Source organism: Hipposideros armiger, unplaced genomic scaffold, assembly GCF_001890085.2.
Source record: "Hipposideros armiger isolate ML-2016 unplaced genomic scaffold, ASM189008v1 scaffold_191, whole genome shotgun sequence".
Taxonomy (NCBI): Eukaryota; Metazoa; Chordata; class Mammalia; order Chiroptera; family Hipposideridae; genus Hipposideros; species Hipposideros armiger.
The window spans coordinates 91720-108857 of NW_017731541.1; the positions used below are offsets into that span (position 1 = coordinate 91720).

At 59.6% G+C, this 17138-nt stretch overlaps 1 protein-coding gene across 1 annotated transcript in view; it reads right to left on the reverse strand.

The window, feature by feature from the left end:
* PKD1L1 (polycystin 1 like 1, transient receptor potential channel interacting) overlaps positions 1 to 17138 on the reverse strand; it is a 65110-nt gene that overhangs the window by 4500 nt on the left and 43472 nt on the right. Inside the window, exons 33-48 of the mRNA XM_019652969.1 lie at positions 16679 to 16824; positions 16555 to 16624; positions 14953 to 15100; positions 13876 to 14014; positions 12975 to 13059; positions 12436 to 12588; positions 11380 to 11498; positions 9132 to 9242; positions 7824 to 7970; positions 6603 to 6726; positions 5736 to 5819; positions 5045 to 5208; positions 4037 to 4271; positions 1871 to 1975; positions 1523 to 1663; positions 305 to 592 (exon numbers count right to left, since the gene is read on the reverse strand). Coding sequence (XP_019508514.1) covers positions 305 to 592; positions 1523 to 1663; positions 1871 to 1975; positions 4037 to 4271; positions 5045 to 5208; positions 5736 to 5819; positions 6603 to 6726; positions 7824 to 7970; positions 9132 to 9242; positions 11380 to 11498; positions 12436 to 12588; positions 12975 to 13059; positions 13876 to 14014; positions 14953 to 15100; positions 16555 to 16624; positions 16679 to 16824 — 2259 coding nt within the window. The remainder of the gene's footprint in view (positions 1 to 304; positions 593 to 1522; positions 1664 to 1870; positions 1976 to 4036; positions 4272 to 5044; positions 5209 to 5735; positions 5820 to 6602; positions 6727 to 7823; positions 7971 to 9131; positions 9243 to 11379; positions 11499 to 12435; positions 12589 to 12974; positions 13060 to 13875; positions 14015 to 14952; positions 15101 to 16554; positions 16625 to 16678; positions 16825 to 17138) is intronic.

Sequence of the window (17138 nt, forward strand, 5' to 3'; positions counted from 1 at the left end):
CCAGGTGTCCCTATTTCTGAGCAGTCAGAATTCTGCCACTTAATGTGGACACAGTGTATTTACATTACCCTGGGCCTCTGTGGGATGCAGCACGTGGAGGGGGGACCCAGGTACCAAGGGGGTGGCCCAGGGCCAGCCTCCTCGCTGCTGTCAGACCCCACTCCTCCCCCTGAAGAAGAGCCGGCCCGTCTCGGTCACAATCACGAAGCAAGGGAAACACAGGAGGCCCCACGCACCATTCCTGGCGCTTAGTGCGCAGTAGGCACTGGAACCGCTTATGGCATCACGACAACTGGGAAAGTGCCCGGGAAAGTGCGCTGTGAGCACGTTCTCCACAGCCACCACTTCCCACAGAACCGCTGACGTCAGGGACAGCAGATCCCCGCAGCGCGCAGGAGACCGAGGCCGCTCCTGCTGGTTTATCGGGAAGCAAACGGGGTAAAGACAGACTCCTCACCCCGGGGGCGAAGACGCCGGACAGTGAGGGACGCGGCACCAAGGAGCAGGACGCCATCATGTTTCCAAGGCCAAGAAGATGAAGGCACTTCAGGGTCAGGAGGAAGGAGAGCGTCCCCTGCAGCCACCTCGTCCTCTGTGACGGAAGGACACAGCCATCAATGCGTCATTCCTGTTACAGGGAGCGCTCACACCTGGGTGCCGCGCACGAGGGGAGCGTGCGACAGGCATATACTGGACGTGCTGGGGTCCTACAGGTCACCGTCATCTGGGGGACGGAAGCGCCAGATGTCCGCAGAGGGGACAGGTAAGAACAAGGAGCAAGGACAAACGAGCTGTTTGTCAGAGGACAGGTCTGAGCCGGACGCGTCTCCATGGAGGCCAGGGCGGCTCGGGCTGCAGAGCCTCGGGGGGGCCTGGTTTCTGAGCTGAGAGAAGGCAGCCCCACACGGGACACAGAAGTGCTCTGCCTGCGGGTCCCTCCTCCTTCACGTGCAGGGGGTGAGCTCCGGGAACAACGCTGTTCAAGCAGCTTCTTAAAGTTGTTCAGACAACAACTAGGAGCTCCATTCCCATTCGTCCAGCGGCCTGGGGGCTGCTGGCCTTGGAGTCCCTGCCCCCCTGGACGCCTGCCCAGCCCCCCATGTCCTCCACAAGCTCCCACCCCTGGTGGCCCATTCCCTGGGGAGTGGGGGGTGCAGCGAGGAAGGTGCACAGCTTTGAAGCCCGACTCGTACTCGTCCTGTGTGGGACCCCGTCACTCAGAGGGGGCTGACACCGCCTGTGTCTGAGGCTGTTGTCAGATGAAGAGAGACGGCGGGCCCTGCCTCAAAGCCGCTTCCCTCCACCACGGAGGGTCACGCAATCGGGGACTCCATGCGCTCCCGTTCTGCTCCACACACACTGACGCACCCCAGCCGGCAGCGTGTCCTGAGGACACCAGGCCCGTTGCTGTCCAGGTCGCCCTCGTCCACGTGCTCAGAGCAGAACCGGTTGTCTGGAATCTTCCTTTCGGGCAGCAGCACTGAGCACGGCCCGTCTGCGTTGCCCTGAGCACCCACCGTACCTGACTCCAGGCTGCCATGTGACTGAGGTCCACAAACTCCTGGAAAAGTCCTTTGTGGAACTGGTCGGTCACCTCCCCAGCAAGAGAGAGCAGATGGCCGGAGGCTGCACAGCAGGTGAGGCCCGTTCCAGCGATGGACAGCTGCAAAGTCACCGAGAGAGCCCTCAGGCGGCTTGCAGTGACCACAGGACCCAGAGTGCCAGCACTAAGGGACACTGACACGGCGAGAAAACGGCAATAAACCTGGAACTCGCTAGTGCGTGACCAATTCCCCACAACAGCTATTCTTAGTTTTAGGGGAGGACTTTACAGTTGTCATTTTGTGAAAGGAATGACATGAGCGGCTACCTCCAGCCAGTTCCCCGGTTTTCGCCAGTAGCAGCGGACGCCCTCCTCGGCCATGCGGTAGAGCTGGACACACAGGTGGGTCAGCGTGAGCACCAGGAAGGCCAGCTGAAGGGGGGAAATAAACCAACAAGACAAGGGAAGTGCCGATGAGTTGTGCTGAGGTTGCAGCTCCTGGCCGGCTCCCAGGACTGGACGTGATTCCCGGCCCTGCAGCTCCGACAGATGCGCCCTGGGCAGCCTGTGGGCAGGCCGCAGCTCTTCACGCTCCAGCACCCCCAGAAACCCCACCGGTGTGGGCATCCAGACCAGACGGGCCTGCAGGGTGAGGGTGGCCCAGTGCCCAGGAGGCCTCTGCAGCGCCGTGCCAGGTCCTCCCTGCCCCTCCCCACCAGCTGAGCACGAGTTTCCAGGTTTGTGTGACAACACATTACCAGTTTCCTCAGCCAAGTAAAGCCTTTGAAAGCACCTGTATAAGGGATTTCTTAAAGTTTTGTTTATGGTTATCTCACTATTGATGAGTCCCTTGGTTTTCATTCATTCATTCATTCATTCATTCATTCACAACAAGGAGGGAGGTGACGCTCAGTAAGAGTGGAGCTGGCCGTCGGACAAGCCAGCAGAGCCCTGGGGACACTTCTGGTGAACAGTTTTAAGCTAAAGAAGCCTCTTTCCAAAGCCCCTCCATCCCTCTGAGGAGTGGCACTGGAACATGCTAACGTTTATTTCAAAGCACGGAGCGAGTGGGCGTGCAGAATGCCAGCGTGTACCAGGCTCTGCACCCCCAGGACCAGGACAAGACGGGTGGCGGCCACTTCACAGGTGGACTGAAATGAGGTGACGTGTGTGTGGGTGTCTTGTGACCCACAACCACGCTGTGAACACGACCCTAGGTTACCGCACCACCCGAGCTGCCTGGGTGCCAACCTCCCCGCTGTGCCCACAACCCGCCCACGGCAGCCTCGAGGCTCCGGACGAGCACTGCTCAAATCCCCACGAGGTCACGGACTCGGGAGGACCTGGAGCACAGAGCCTTACCCCCCACCTTCCCGTGAATCATGGGCACTGTGCCCACGGGCCCACCAGTGGGAGCTGAACATTTTGATATTTTGTCCATTGTGAGCATTTCTGCAGGAGTTTTGACTTTCAGAAATGCTGCACAAGAATGTTGCTTATCTTGATGACTGAGGTGAGTGCCCCGCCTGCCCCACCAGGCCCAGCAAGCGGCCCCTCCCGCAGCCTTCCCTGCCCGTCCCGACCCCACACCAGCTCTGAGGCTCCGTCCACAAGTCCACCTGGGGCCACGTCACTCAGTCTCCAGAGTCTAAAACCTCACGGCCTCGTCCTAGCCTCATGCTCAGGGCCAAGCTGCTCCACCCGGAGCGTCAGCCGGTCTTAGCTCTTCGGACCAGGAGCGTGGGTACCAGCTCAAGTCAGGGGCGCTCCCGAGGAAAGTCCAGCCTGGCTCCCGTGCTCCCCTCATCCCCAAATGCCACACGGACATCTAACATTTTGCTCAGACCCATGGTGCTGAAGGTCTGTGTCCCCCGGACCCATGTGTGGAAGCCATGACCCCCAGGTGGCTGTTCCAAAGATGGGGCCTCTGAGGAAGCCATCAAGGTCACATGAGCTCATAAGGGTGAGGGCCTGGTGACGGGGTTAGTGTCCTCATGAGCAGAGGAAGAACCTGGGGGTCACCTGTCCTCACATGAGACCGCAGCGAGAAGGTGGCCATCTGCAGCCAGGGAGAGGACCCTCACCTGACCAGGCCACTGCTCTGACCTTGGACTTCCAGCCTCCAGGCTGTAGGACATCGATGTCTGCAGTTCACCCTCCCCGCCCCCCGTGTACGGTGCCTCGTTAGGGCAGCCTGAGCGAAGACCCCCAGAAGGATCTGGGTTTCAGTCCCAATTCTCCCCCGGTAACCTTGACACACCAAGAGATGTGTGACCGTGACACACATCTGCATTTGCACCAGCCACGCAGATGTGCTGGTTCCCCACTGGGGTCTTCGTGCTGTGCCCACACCTAGCAGGCCGCCTGCCGCATGGTGGGGACAGGGCAGGCACTGAGGGAAGGGGGTGAGTGGCAGGCATGAGGCCTGCCTGGGGGAGGGTGCCAGCCGGTGGTCCTGTGCTCCATGAGCGGCCGAGTGGCCGGTGAGCTCACCTCGGGGAGGGTGAGGTGGTACCGCGGGGCTGAGTCGCTGTGGAAGACGACGACGGACTCCACCAGGGAGGAGAGGGCGAGGCCTCCGGCGGGGAGCATGTCGGCGCTCAGCGTCACGCGGGAGAAGAGGCGGGTTGGAGGGTTGTAGAGGGTGAAGTGCACGGACACGGCCCTGCTGCTGCCGTCCACCCACCGGCGGGCCCTGAGCCCGGTCAGGGCGGCGTGGGCTGCGGCTCTGCAAAGGGCGGCCAGTCAGAGGACGGAGGCCTTGCAGGAAGCGTCCAGCCCCAGGCCCCGCGCCCAACACCCGACAAGGCCCCTGGGCTCACAGGCCTGGACAGATGGCCTTTTGTGTCTTCTGACCCCCTAACAGTCCACTGTCCCTCTCTCATGCCCGGGACCCCCAGGCAGAGGGAAGAGAGATGCCCATCTCTCTCCGCGAGACTCTAGGACATCCACTTTTTCCTCTGCTGTGGAGTCCGTCATCATAAGAAGCCACCTGTGACCAACCCACATCAGGGAGGACGCATGGTTTCCCTTGCTTGTCCTCGGTGCTACTCAAAGGCACACGTCACCGTAACTGTGCAGAGCTCCCTGTGGGGCTCAGACAACCAGTCCCAGGGAGGCCCATGGGGATGGTGCCACCGACCAGACGTGGGGGCTGGATGTGCTGGCGCTGCCGTTCCTGGCGTGCGCCTTACAGGACAGTCACATGAGGACGCAGTGGGGCCCTGTGCACATCCTGCTCAGCACACGGCAAAGGCCCCCTAGGTTCCGTGGCCTCCAGACCTTCTAGAAAATTCTGAAGGAACGTTGGCTTGTCGTTCTTAGGCACTTAGAGACTGAGGCCTGATTTGCATTCTACTCGGGTCACAGTCTAACTGCGGGCTTGGCAAGCGGGTCCGTCATTTGAATGAGAGCCTTGCTCTCCCCCTGGGGGAGGGCGGGTCCCCTCGCATCCAGCCCGTCTGTCAAGCCTGGATGCTGCTGACCCCGAATCACACCAACCTCGTGCTGCCCAGGCTGAGCTCGCAGTCCTCCCTGCAGCCCCCGGGGCCACTCGGGGCCACTCTTCCCATCTCGGGGTCTGTCACAGAGGGGGTTTCGGGGCCTCTGACTTTGGAGCAGCATGTAGGATGAGGGTCGTCAACAAGCACTGAAAGTGGCCTGGGCTGGAGAGAAGGTCACATACACGTCTCAGAGTCCGCCCTGCAGCCCGGGGTGTCTGAGCCCGGCCATGCGTGGCGTGTGTACTGTCCTGACGCATGAGCCCCCACGTGGTCCCAGGCTGGAGCCTGAGCTACAATGAGGAGGCTGCCCCATGGACAGGCTGCACCCGCGGTGTCCCCAGCTGGGCTGGGACGTCAGGAGAGGTCCCGTCACGGACAAACAGGTGATGTGCACATCTTCACGCACCCCTCCCCCGGTTAGGACAAGATATGGATGTTCTATTTTTGGATATTTACTACAAAAACACTTGGTTTTGCACAGAATGCCAGGTCAGGAGGCACCCTGGGGAGAGCCTGCCGGAGGAGGGGAAGGGGGCAAAGGGCCCCGGCTCTCCCCACCCAGCAGCTGATGACCGAGTCACGGCCAGGCTCGGAGGTGAGGGAGCGGTCTGCTGGTGTCCTGCCCGAAGGGGCCTGGACTTCTCCCCTTCCGTGTGTGTTTAGAAGCAAACAGAAAGCGAGCACCTTACCTCGTGTGGACCACCGGGAGGACCCTTCTGCTGCTTAATGACCACAGTGCCCATCAGGTAGCACTTCCCTGCGAGAGCTCCGGGCTGGAGGAAAAGAGTGAAGATGCCGGACGCGCTGTAAGCCCAGAGCGTGGGCGCCCGCCGACCGACAGGCGAGCGGCTGGTTCCAGGCAGAACCGCACTTTCCTTTCAAGGGTTTGCCCAGCACTCGAAGAAAGTCAGCAGCCGCCTCCCCAGTGTTTGCACCAAAGCAGAATGATGTCTTTTTACCTTTTCCTAAAGTTTCCCCAGTGTCAACTACATAGAGTAGCACAAAAGCAGAATGAGAAATGCAGAGTTTGAGGAATATGGACAAAGTCGTTTTATCTTTTTTAAAAAGGTAGAAAATAAAAGATAAGCAAGGAATGGGGTTATTGTACAAGATGCATATTCCCTGGTAACTTTTTCTTCAGTTCTTGGGACAAGCCTCGCCTCTTTCTGGAAGCTTCCTTGATGTTCCCAACTTGGCTGTTTGCTCCTCCTGTGTCCCAGGGGTGGCCCTGTGCCCCATGTCACAGCATGCTCAATACTGAACCAGCCTTCCACCCGCACGGGCCCATGAGCTCTGTGGACTGGCCACAGCCTGGTCCTGCCCTGCCTGGCACATGCAGGCCCCGAAGGAGCTCGGGCAGCTCAGGGGGTGTGGGGCTGGGGCAAAGGCATGCCAGGCAGAGAAAGGGACACAGGACACTGTGGGGCCAATGCACCCAGTGTGGACACGGCCGGCCTCACAGCCTAGCGCCATACAAACCTACAGTGCCTCAGGTCACCCCACCACAAAGTGGCTTTTCTGTGACGACGCCAAGTCAAGAGCAGAGGGAAGCCCACCTGAGCGCCTGATGGGCCGGCTGAGGAGGGGCCGTGCTGGTACAGGCCGTCCAGCAGTGTGGTCAGGCTCCAGCCCCACCAGGCGTCCACGCCACCCAGGCCGCCGAAGGAGGTCCCGGCACTTCTTAACGCGAGAACAGAAACTGAAGGTTATTTTTCTCTGATATAAATTTCAGGGAGGCCGAGGGAGAAGCAGCAGGGAGGCACAGGAGGCCTGGGGTGGAGGCACAGAGGGGGGGCACAGAGTGGGGGGGCGTCGGTGAGCACGGGAGGCAGAGAGCGGAGTGCAGGCGAGGATGGAGGCGGGCGATGGCGGTTTCCACAGTCTCGATCATCTCCAACAGGCAAACTGTCCACTTCTAGAAGGGTGCGCTCCACAGTCTGCGTTTTTATAAAACGGAAAGAGGCCTGCAGAGCCATGTTGCGTCTGCACGTGGGGAGGTGCCATCACTGCCTGACGCCTGCTCCCTGTGGGGAGGGCCAGAAAGACCTGAGTGTGTGACCCAGAGACAAACGTGGCTCGGCCGGTCTGTGCACAGCTCATGTCTCATTCACGACCCACCGGGATGCGTGTGGCGAACAAACAACCCGAGAGCACGTCACGCTGCATGAATGAGAGCAGCTAAGTGAGCCGGGCTCACAGGACCGGCCACGCCGACGGCAGGACACCAGGGCCTTCTCCGCTGGTGGCACTGGGCACAGCGACCGCTCCATTGACCGGTGCTTTATTTGGTGCTTGATTTTTTTTACTTGGGATTTCATAATCACTTAATTGAGCTCAGAAAGACCTCGAATAAAACTTAAATATGTGAAGTCCAATAACGTGACGTTTTTTTGTGACGGCACAGAGCCGCCCAGCGCGATGTCCTCACGTCACAGACGAGGTGCTAAGGCGCAGTCACGGGACTTGCCCAAGTCACCCGGCAACGGCCTGGGAGCCGCGGGTTCAGCCTGAGCCCCGGGACCCCCAACTACTGAACCCCTCGATGCTACCTGGGGTGCCAGCAAGCGCTGCTCCCGGGGAGCTGCTGGCGGCTCAGGACTAGGTGTGTGTGTGGGGGGGGACTTAACATCCCATGACACGCAGGACGCAGAGCCATCCCCGCGTGGTGGCAGCGTGTCGGGGACAGTGAGGCTCTGCGCCCTCGTGGGACCCCGGGGCCCGCCCGAGCCTCTGCCCCAGCTCCGCGACCGCCCTGCACACGACACACGGCCACGCACCGCCGCGGCCGCCCCACGAGCGACGCGCGCAGCCACGCGCCACCCCACGAGCGACGCGTGGGGGCCGCCGCCCGCGCAACGGGACCTGAAGGCCCGTCTCCGTTCCAGCGTCGTGCGCGCAGCGCCACCTGGTGGCAGGACCGGCGCCTGCGGGGGAGGCGACAGGACGCGCGGGGTCGCTGGGTTACGGAGACGCCAGACTCATGAGCGGGGACCGCCAGGTCCCCCGTCACCAGCGGGTGTCCGGTTCACTCTCCATCACCCCGGCGGGGGTCAGGCACCCTTTCCCGTAGAAGACAAACACAAATGTGTCCTTCAACGACAGGTAATATGAAATAGACTTGCTAGCCACCTACCTACCTACCTGCACCAAAAGCCCATTCAACACGAAGAATTTACATCAAATTAAATCAGTCTATGGCAACATATTCACAGAAAAGCTGCGGGAATGTGTTTTCAAACATTCTCCAGCGAAAGCAGACCTTGGAGCGCAGGACTTCACTTCCTGCCACCGAAACTGCAGCAAAGAGTCAGTGTGAACGCATATCACGCACTTCAGACTCAAAGCCACCTGCTCTGAAAGAACTGTCAGACTGAATATTTCTGGCGGGTGAAAATAAAGCCTGACCATCGATTTAAAAGCAACTTTCGGAAAAAAGGACACTGCCCTGACCACAATCCGCATCCCAACACGACTCAACCGACGCCTCCTCTGGTGGTGGCGTTAGGAAGCTTCCTGCTTCCTGCTCCCCGGTTCTTCCACGGTCCCCAACCATGAACACGCACTGGCTTTCCCGGCAGAGGAAGCACGCGGACAGTGGGAGGGCCCGGGGCTGGGGCGGCTGTTACAGCCACTCCAGTGGGGCAGCGCCTGTGAGCCGTGACCCATGAGCCCGGCTGCTCTCCCGAAAAAGGAACCGCGACACTGTTTCATCGCAGCATCTCTGCTTCCAGACCTTAAAAGTGCCTTGAAATAGCACTGACTCGCTATTTACCAAAATGCAACGCCATTAACAGGCCCAAAGTCTGCGAACGGAAGCCTCCTATGAATAGTGGGGAAAACAGTGTCCCCGGGACGACGTGACAGCCTTCTCCATGTTTCCTACTGGGCGGGTGGACAAGGGCCGTCACCGGGAAGTGGATTAGATGGTCTGGAGGGCCGCTTCCTCTTGACTGGCTCCAAGTGACTGAGTGCAGTGACCCTGGCCTGGGGCCCTGGGCTCTGGGCCCCTCCACGGGCACCCGCCTGCATGAACACAGCACTCCGTGTAGTGGGCCAGGTTACCGGGGTCCCCCAAAACGTCCTACCTTGTAAACGTGTCCCGAATGGCTTGATTGAGGGAGCACTCGTGCTGGGAGAATTTCCCACACGTTACGAACAAATGCAGAAGCAGCATGAGGGTGCACAGGGCAATGTCTCTACGAGAAAGAAAATTTTAAATTAGCCTCCCCACAACGCCGCGTGACAGACCCAGCAAACATTCTACTGGCACCCGGCTTTCGAATCCCCGGGGGGAAATTTTCATGTAAAGGGAGGGATGTGTTGAGGTTCATTATTTTTTGCACGCTGACACCTAATCTTTTCCAGAACCAGCTCTGAAAAGAACTGTTCTTCCTCCAATGAATTGACTTTGGACTGTTTTCAAGAATCAGGCGGGCATATTTGTGTGGGTGTATTTCTGGGCTCTCTGTCCTGTTCCTGTCTGTCCTGTCACCACGTGCACGGTGTCTCGGTCACTGGCTTCATGGTCAGTATTCCGACTCTGCGCTCCTTTCTCAGAATGCTTTGGTTAGTCTAGCTCCTTTGCTGTCCGTATAAACTTTAGAATCCATGTATACCTATAAAAAGCTTGTGGGTTTGGTTGGGATTGCACCGAATCTATAGGTGGAATTGGAAAGAGTGGACACTGATAACAGAGTGTCCTGAACAATGAACAGTCTCTCTCCGTTTCTTTAGACCTGTGATCCTTCATTAGTGCCTTGTGGCTTTCAGCGTCCACGTTCTGCATGGTTTCTCACACTTACACCAGCTTCATTGTTTTGGTGTTGCTGTCAATGGCGTTGCTTTTTGCTCTTTCAGTTCCAACTGTTCACTGCGGGTGCACCGAACACGCCGCTGCGCTTCTAAGTGCTTCTGTTAGTTCTAGCACCTCCTTCGTAGACCATTCGGGATTTTCTGCATCAAGGATTCATGCCATTGCAACAGGCTGCTTCATTTCATCCTTTCAAATCTGTAAGCTTTTCACTTCTTCTTCTCGCCTGTTGCATTGGCTAGGACTTCTGGTGTGAAGTGTAGAAGGCGCAGTGACCGCACGTCCTGGCTGTTTCTGACCCGAACAAGCACTGTCTGCTCGCCACCTGTGATGCCCTTTATGAGTTTGGGGAAGTTCCCTCTACTCCTTGTTTGCGGAGAGATTTTTCTCCCATGAGTAAATGTCGAATTTTGTTGAATGCATTTTTCTACACCTCTAGGAGTCTCATGATTTTTCTTACTTTGTCTGCTAATATGGAGAATTAACTCTTTCTTTTCATGTGTCCATAGAAGCACCACCGTCTCCACCTGGTCTCTCTGCTGTGAAAGCTGGCTCGCCGTGCTGTGGCCTGTCACCGTCTGCTCCCCATGGGGATGTGCCAGACACTCTCCCTGGGACTGCAAGCTGGCCCAGAAGCTTGATCCGATTAAGACGGAGCTGATGTGGGTAGGTTACCTCCTAGGTGACATGTGTGCCATCAGGAGACACAGAGTCCGGTTCTTACCCTTTCTGTTCATGTTGGCCGTGTTAATGGCCAACGCTTACACTCAGGAAGTGGTCAGGTTCTACTTGGTTAATTTGCGCGTCCTCTGTGAGGAGAAGTGTCTGCTCTCCACCGCCATGTCCAGGGGCGGAGTTTGTGTAGGAAACGTGTGATGGCTGCTTCATCACCAGTTTTTTAGCAGCCGCTGCCCAGCATCTGCGAGCCCCGATCAGCTACACTCCTGGTGTCCTACCAGCTCCTCGCTGGGAAGAGATGCGAAGTCCCAAATCCTTGACAAATGACATCAGCAAGATTTGAGAGCAACCCAGCAATGCCCGGAATTTAGGGAGAAGATTCGGCTGGTTAGTGCACGAGGCCCTCATAGCTGTGCAGCCCTAGAGCCCACGGCGAGGTGGGGTGTCTGAGGGCCAAGCTGTGAAGGGCTGCCATGAGCATGGCGTTCCTTAACTTTTGTGTTTTATGTAAAAAACCACGCTGATTTGGCGCTGAGCACCATAACACATCTGTGTGTAAATTGCTCAACACTGAACAATTTTTAAATACTGTCATTAGGCTAAATGCATGTCCCAGGCAGAGGTGCCCACCTCCCACTTCCCACCCCCACATGAGCCCAGGCACCAGGAGGGACTCTGGCTGGCAGAGGGGCCAAGGCCGGGGTAAACTTAACCGGGTTCTCCCCACCCAGCTGACGTCAGTTCAGTTTCCGGGCACCCCATGTCCTGGGCGTGTGGTGCTGGCTTTGGGGCACCCCACGTGCACTCCCCACGCTAGACGCTGGCTCTGAAAGCGCTGCACCCACCTCAGCACCGCCTGCGTGCGCACCTCTCTTCTCATCCTCTCCCGGGTGACCCTGAGCTGGGCAGGGGGCGGTGGGCGCGCCCAGCGCAGGCGGCGGGCTTGCTGTCGTGCTGCCAGGGCCTGTGAGAGCGAGAGTGTGGGTGAAGGTGGGGTGCAGCTGACCGTGGACGGAATGGACAGGACCCTTTGGGTGAAGAGAGAGAGGAGTCGCGATCCCAGAGGGTGAGGGAACAGGACAAGCCGCTCCTCAGTTCCCGGCTGCGCCCGAGGTTGGAGCCCAGACCTGACGCTGCTCCTCACGTGGTCGTGGTCCCACTACGTCTCCACTCCAAGCGTCATCTCACCCCTCTTCAAAGCGGGTCAGTATGCTCCCACTCCCTAAGGCCCAGTGGCACAGGAGGTGTCAATATGGTGTGAATGAGACACTGGACAACGGCCCGGCGGTGTGGACACTCGCCACGCATTTATCATGTCATCAGATCAGGGGACTAAGGCCTTGGACAGGCCATCCCAATGGCCATTTAGCCACGAGGAGGGCACAGGCGTCCTCTGAGAGGGTGGGAGGGGTAGAGAGGAGACCTGGCTGTGAGTGAGCTGACTGGACATGTCCGGGTCCTGGCTGCCTGCCGGTCACCCCAGGAACGCACACGCCTGCTGCAGGCCACGTGCACTAACTCGGCAGCAGCCTGAGTGTTTCTTCCCGGCGGCCGACTGGCCTTTCTGTTCCTTCATGTCCCTCGTGCCAGCCAGGAGAACACTGTCCACAGGACAGGAATCCAAAGCCGTGGCCAAGAATTATCTTTCCTTTGCTTCAGTATTTAAAATACACTCGTTTTCTTGGTGCTCTGATTCCTCCGGGATTGGGGGAAGGTAAGGAAGTGGATCCCAGGTTTCATGCATCAGGTGTGTGTATGCAAAGCACCATAGGAATTAAAGCACCTCCGCGGGTCTCCAAAAATGCAGCCAAATTTGGATTTAAAGCGTGAGCTCGGACATGCACGATGGGGCTACACCGCGGTCCCTCGGGCCCGGTGACCACCACGGGCCACGCCCTCACTTTCTCGGGTCCGCCTGCTCCGCCGGGCGCACCAGTCCTGCAGCGTCGTTCCAGCTCAGCGTCCAGGTCCTTGGTGGCTTCATGCAAACTCACGGTGAAGAAGTGCTTGTCGCCTTTCCTTTTCCAAGCGAAGCCCAGAGCCGCGAGGCCTATCTGGGAGAGTTCACAAGGACACTGCCGTCACCACAGCACATCTGAGCCCCATGGCGCCGACCCTGCTTCCTGCTCAGGGCAGGACGCGGAGGCCCAGCTCAGATGCACACCAGTGCCACCTGCTCCGGTCCCGCCCAGCCACCCCCAGGCGAGGCCTTGTGCCCTCTGCGCTCTAAGGCTCAGCGTCCTCTAATAAAAACTGGGGGTGCAGGGGGGACTGCGTGAGGACTGACTGGCCCACGCAGAGCTCAGTGCAGCCCCGGTTCCCCGTTTTTCTCATCACATCTTGGGCAAGTTGTGAAAAGCGATACACATTCCCAAATGCAGTCGCCGCTCCCCCCAGGCCTCGCTGGTGGGAAGCGACTCCAGCATGGACGGCTGCTCACCATAAGTGGCTGGGTGACGAAGACACAGCAGGCCACAGAGAGGACCAGCAGACACAGCCACTGCGCACACTGCGTCAGGCCAAACCTGCCCCAGGGAGACACGCCATCAGCCCCGGCTGCCTGGGCTCAGAGACACGGGGCTGGAGTGTCCAACCCTTGCAACGCGTGACCCTGGGCGGCAGTGGGGCTGCAGGGAAGGCACCTGTCGTCCTGCCCCACGGAAGGGACAGCTTGCTGCCCAGAAGGGAGGTCAGCCACCCACACAGGCGTGAGAGCGCAGAGGCGGGAGGGAAAGAGGGAGAGAGGCTGTGGTGACAGCAGGGACCGCTGTGTCTGCTGAGCCCTGAGCTGACAGGGTGGCACTGGGGACTGCACCTGCTCCCCAAACCCTACGAATGTGGCACCATCAGCCAGAGCTACTTGTCACGGTTAGGACGACGTGGACCCACGAGCCACGCTGCGTGACCCTGGGGTTGTCCGTGGTGGGCCTGAGCCACCCAGGGACCAGCCCGAGAGGCAGAGTGCGAGGTGGGACAGATCAGGACCTGTGACCTGTGCCAACCATCCCTGTCTCACAGGTGTGTGTTCTCAGATGACAGGGGAGAGTTAGGGACACACTGCGCCCTCTCGGCTCAGCGGCTGTTCCTTCTGCTGTGGGGAAGGGCCCTGCAGCTTCTTAGAACACCCAGGACTCCATGGCCAGCGGCCCTCCCACAGCTGCCGGGCCCTGGGATCCTGTGGGGTTTGCACAGGGCGCTGCTCACCCCTGGGGCAGTAGGGGGAAAAGGGGAGCTGAAATAGCGAGAGCCACGTCCGGGTTCCCAGAAACATAGGGGTTTCCTTACAAATGCTAGACTTGCCACCAAAGACCCGAGGACACGTGAACACCTCTATGGCTCACCTGTATCCTAGAAATCCTGTCCCCAAGCCACAGGCCACGGAGACCATCCCACAAACGGCCCACGCTGCAGAGCCCACCCATGGCGGGGGCGCCTTCGGACACCAGGACGAGGTGAGTCCTTCAAACCCTCCACTGGGGGCTGAGGGAAGCAGGCAGAGACGCGCGTGTCAACAGGTCTCATCATTCTGTCTATACCAGTGTGGCCGTTAACGTTACGTGTCACCTGGCTGGGTCACAGGCTGCCGACATCTAGCCACACGTTATGTCGGGTGTGTCTGTGAGTGTGTCTCTGGATGAGATGAACATGTGACTCAGTGGACCGAGTAAAGCAGACGGCCCTCCCCAAAGTGGGAGGCCTCGTCCAATCAGGTGAAGGCCTGGCCAGGACAAAAAGGTCGACCTCCCAGAGGAAGAGAGAATGCCTCCTGCCTGAGGACCCTCCAGGGGGACATGGGCTTCTTCCTGTCTTTGGACGTGAACTGGAACCTGGGTCGTCTCCTAGGGCCACCGGCACAGGCCTTGCCAGCCACTGTCCACAGAGCCATGTTCACACCAGTGCCACAACCTGCGCTCGAGGTCTGGGTGACCCGGAGCTGTGAGGACACCCCGCGTGTGTCCACACCGCCCCCGGGCCTGTGGCCACACGTCCCCCCGGCCACATCTGAGACGTGCCCCTCGGACACACTGGACCGGCCCCTGGGACTCAGCCCTGCTGTTCCTGCCAGGCCGTCCCCACAGGCCCATCCCCAAGCTTCCAGCACAGTCTGAGCTGCAGATGACACTCACTCTCATTTGCATCAACACATGCGAAGCCCATTTCAGGATTCTTACAGAAAAGCTAAGCATCTATCACTGACTTTTTAGAAGATGTGACCAAGCCCTGTAAGCATATGCCAGAAATCACCGGGCCTTGGGGACAACTGATGTGTCAGCTCAGATGGGCCTGGTTTCCTTGGGACCAGAAGCTTCGGTCACAGGTGGCCCAGCTCCCGCCCCTTGCACCCCGACCTTCCCAACGGGCTGATGCCAAACGTGGCAGGAAGGAGCCGGGTGCTGCGCACCCACCACTGAAGTCACCTGGCATCCTGAGGGCACAGTGGTCACTCTTCTCCCTCGAAGCCTGCTGGCCAAGGCCAGCCCCGCAGGCCTCCAACTGCAGGGGCGGGCGGTCTGCACCGTCGCCCCTGGCCTGGGCACTCTCCGAGCAGACGGCCAACGGGCTTTGCTAGAAAAGACAAGGTCAGGATGAGGTTCTTGCTTCTCATGGTCACGAGTCCTCTGTCGTAACGCGTCTGCGAGGCTCTCGGGACGAGGCAGCCCCAGCCGCCCTCGTCAGGCCTCAGGCTGGGGATGGGCTCTGGGGAACGCGTAGGGCAGGCCTGGGCCAGCCCCTGTCCCCCGCAGAGAGCGGTTGGGTGCCTGGGGTGATGACGGACACCGACTACTAATGGGCCTTCACGGCCGAGAATGACCATGCACCTGTCCTCCGGGGGCCAGTGGGGTCTGCCAGAGCAGGCGGTTCCCGCCGGAGCAGCGGGCTGGGTGAGGCTCAGGTGGACGGGCAGCGAGCCCGCCTGGTGTGGGGTCAGGACCGGTCCTGGCAGGACAGCGGAGGGGACAGCCGGCCTGGGACACAGGCCTGGAGATAGAGCACCACGCTTGGGAACGGGGAGTTAGCGGCCAGGAGCATGGGCAACACGTGTGCCCAACAATCCTCCATGAGCTAGAGCCACATGTAAGCTAAACGCACCGTCGCACAGACACAACGCGCGAAACGCCAGGGTGTCGTGCGCTTGAGCTACTGAGAACCCGCCCTTTCACTTGTCCCATGTCACAGGCCGTGTCTGCTCGCCTGAGGCCTGGAATAGAGGCGCCAGCACAGGGACAGCCCCTCCTGTCCCTCACAGGGGGCCCTGGCTGCAGGCGTCTCCCCCGACCTGGCCCCCGGGCCCAGCTTCTAGAACGTCACCGCCCATCCACTCGGGCTTTCCAGGCTCGGCCACCTGCACCCCTTCCCAGCTGGCCTCTGCGGAGACTCCTGGACGGCCAGCCGCCCCTGTGGCCTGTGTCTGTCCTGGGAGACAGCCTTCTCTCTCAGCAGGACGCACCTCTGCTCGCTGGCCAAGCGGGCATGGTGGGTTCCTCATGCCCACCCCACCCTGGGCCTGACCTCGGGGGCCAGATCATGAGAGGACGCCAGGAAACCTAATTGTTAGAATTAGCTGCAGTGTTTAACTGTTTACCTTGTATGCTGTCTGTGCTTCTGGCATTCTTCTATGGAAATTAGGGTCTAAATGAAGAAAAAGTCAAATTTATAACATTAATCCAGGAAGTGAGGGTTCCTGGGGGGAGCATTCCCTTCAGGACCCAGGTCCCCTGTGGCTGCACAGGACAGGCTTCCTGAGACACAGGACGTGGCTGCCACGAGGGTGCTGCCTCCCTGGTGGGGCCGGACGCCCCTTACAACGTCCTGTACACATATGACATGAAGTTCAGCTTCCCTCGTGATGAGCTCTGTGGACGTGGAGAGCAGGAGATGGACGGTCCACCCCGTGGGCAGCCCAGGAAGGGCTAGGGTGGCGGGCGTGCGCCTGGCCGCCCCGGTCAGGTTCCACCATTTCCCTGTGGTTGTGATTTTCAAACGCAAAGCGCCGCTTAGGGTTGCACACGCCCACTCACCCACAGCTGCCTCTGTGCGCGCTCCTCTCGGGGGCTGGCGGGGCTCCACTCGGGGTGGCCCACTGGCTCCCTGCAAAGTGAGGAGGCCGTTCAGGCTGGGCGTCCCCAGCGCTCCGCCCAGGACAGGGCCACACGGACGCCCACTGGTACCTCGCTGAGCCTGAAGAGGAGCAGCAGGAGCTGCGCCCCGGGAGAGACCAGGAAGGTGCACAGGAACCCCGTCCTCAGGGACCCAAGAGGGATGCCGGTGGGACCGACGCCCACGGGGAGCTGCAGCGACAAGAGCAACAGTCACATCGCCTGCAATGAACCCGGCTTGCAGTGCGTGGTCGTTGGTCATCACACATGTGGCTGATGTGATACGTTCTACTCCCCAGAGTTCTTGCTCCCTGACCTGTGACCTTTCACCCTAGGAGTGAAAAGAGAAAACCTGCAAGAAATCCTGTTGCTTTTCTCTTGTAAAGATCCTTCAGGACTGAAAACACGTTTGTTGAGCGCCTGCTTTACACCAGGCACGCCATGTGCTCAGGTGATTGAATCCTTGCTACAATCTGACAAGACGCCATCAGTACCCCCAAAGTGTC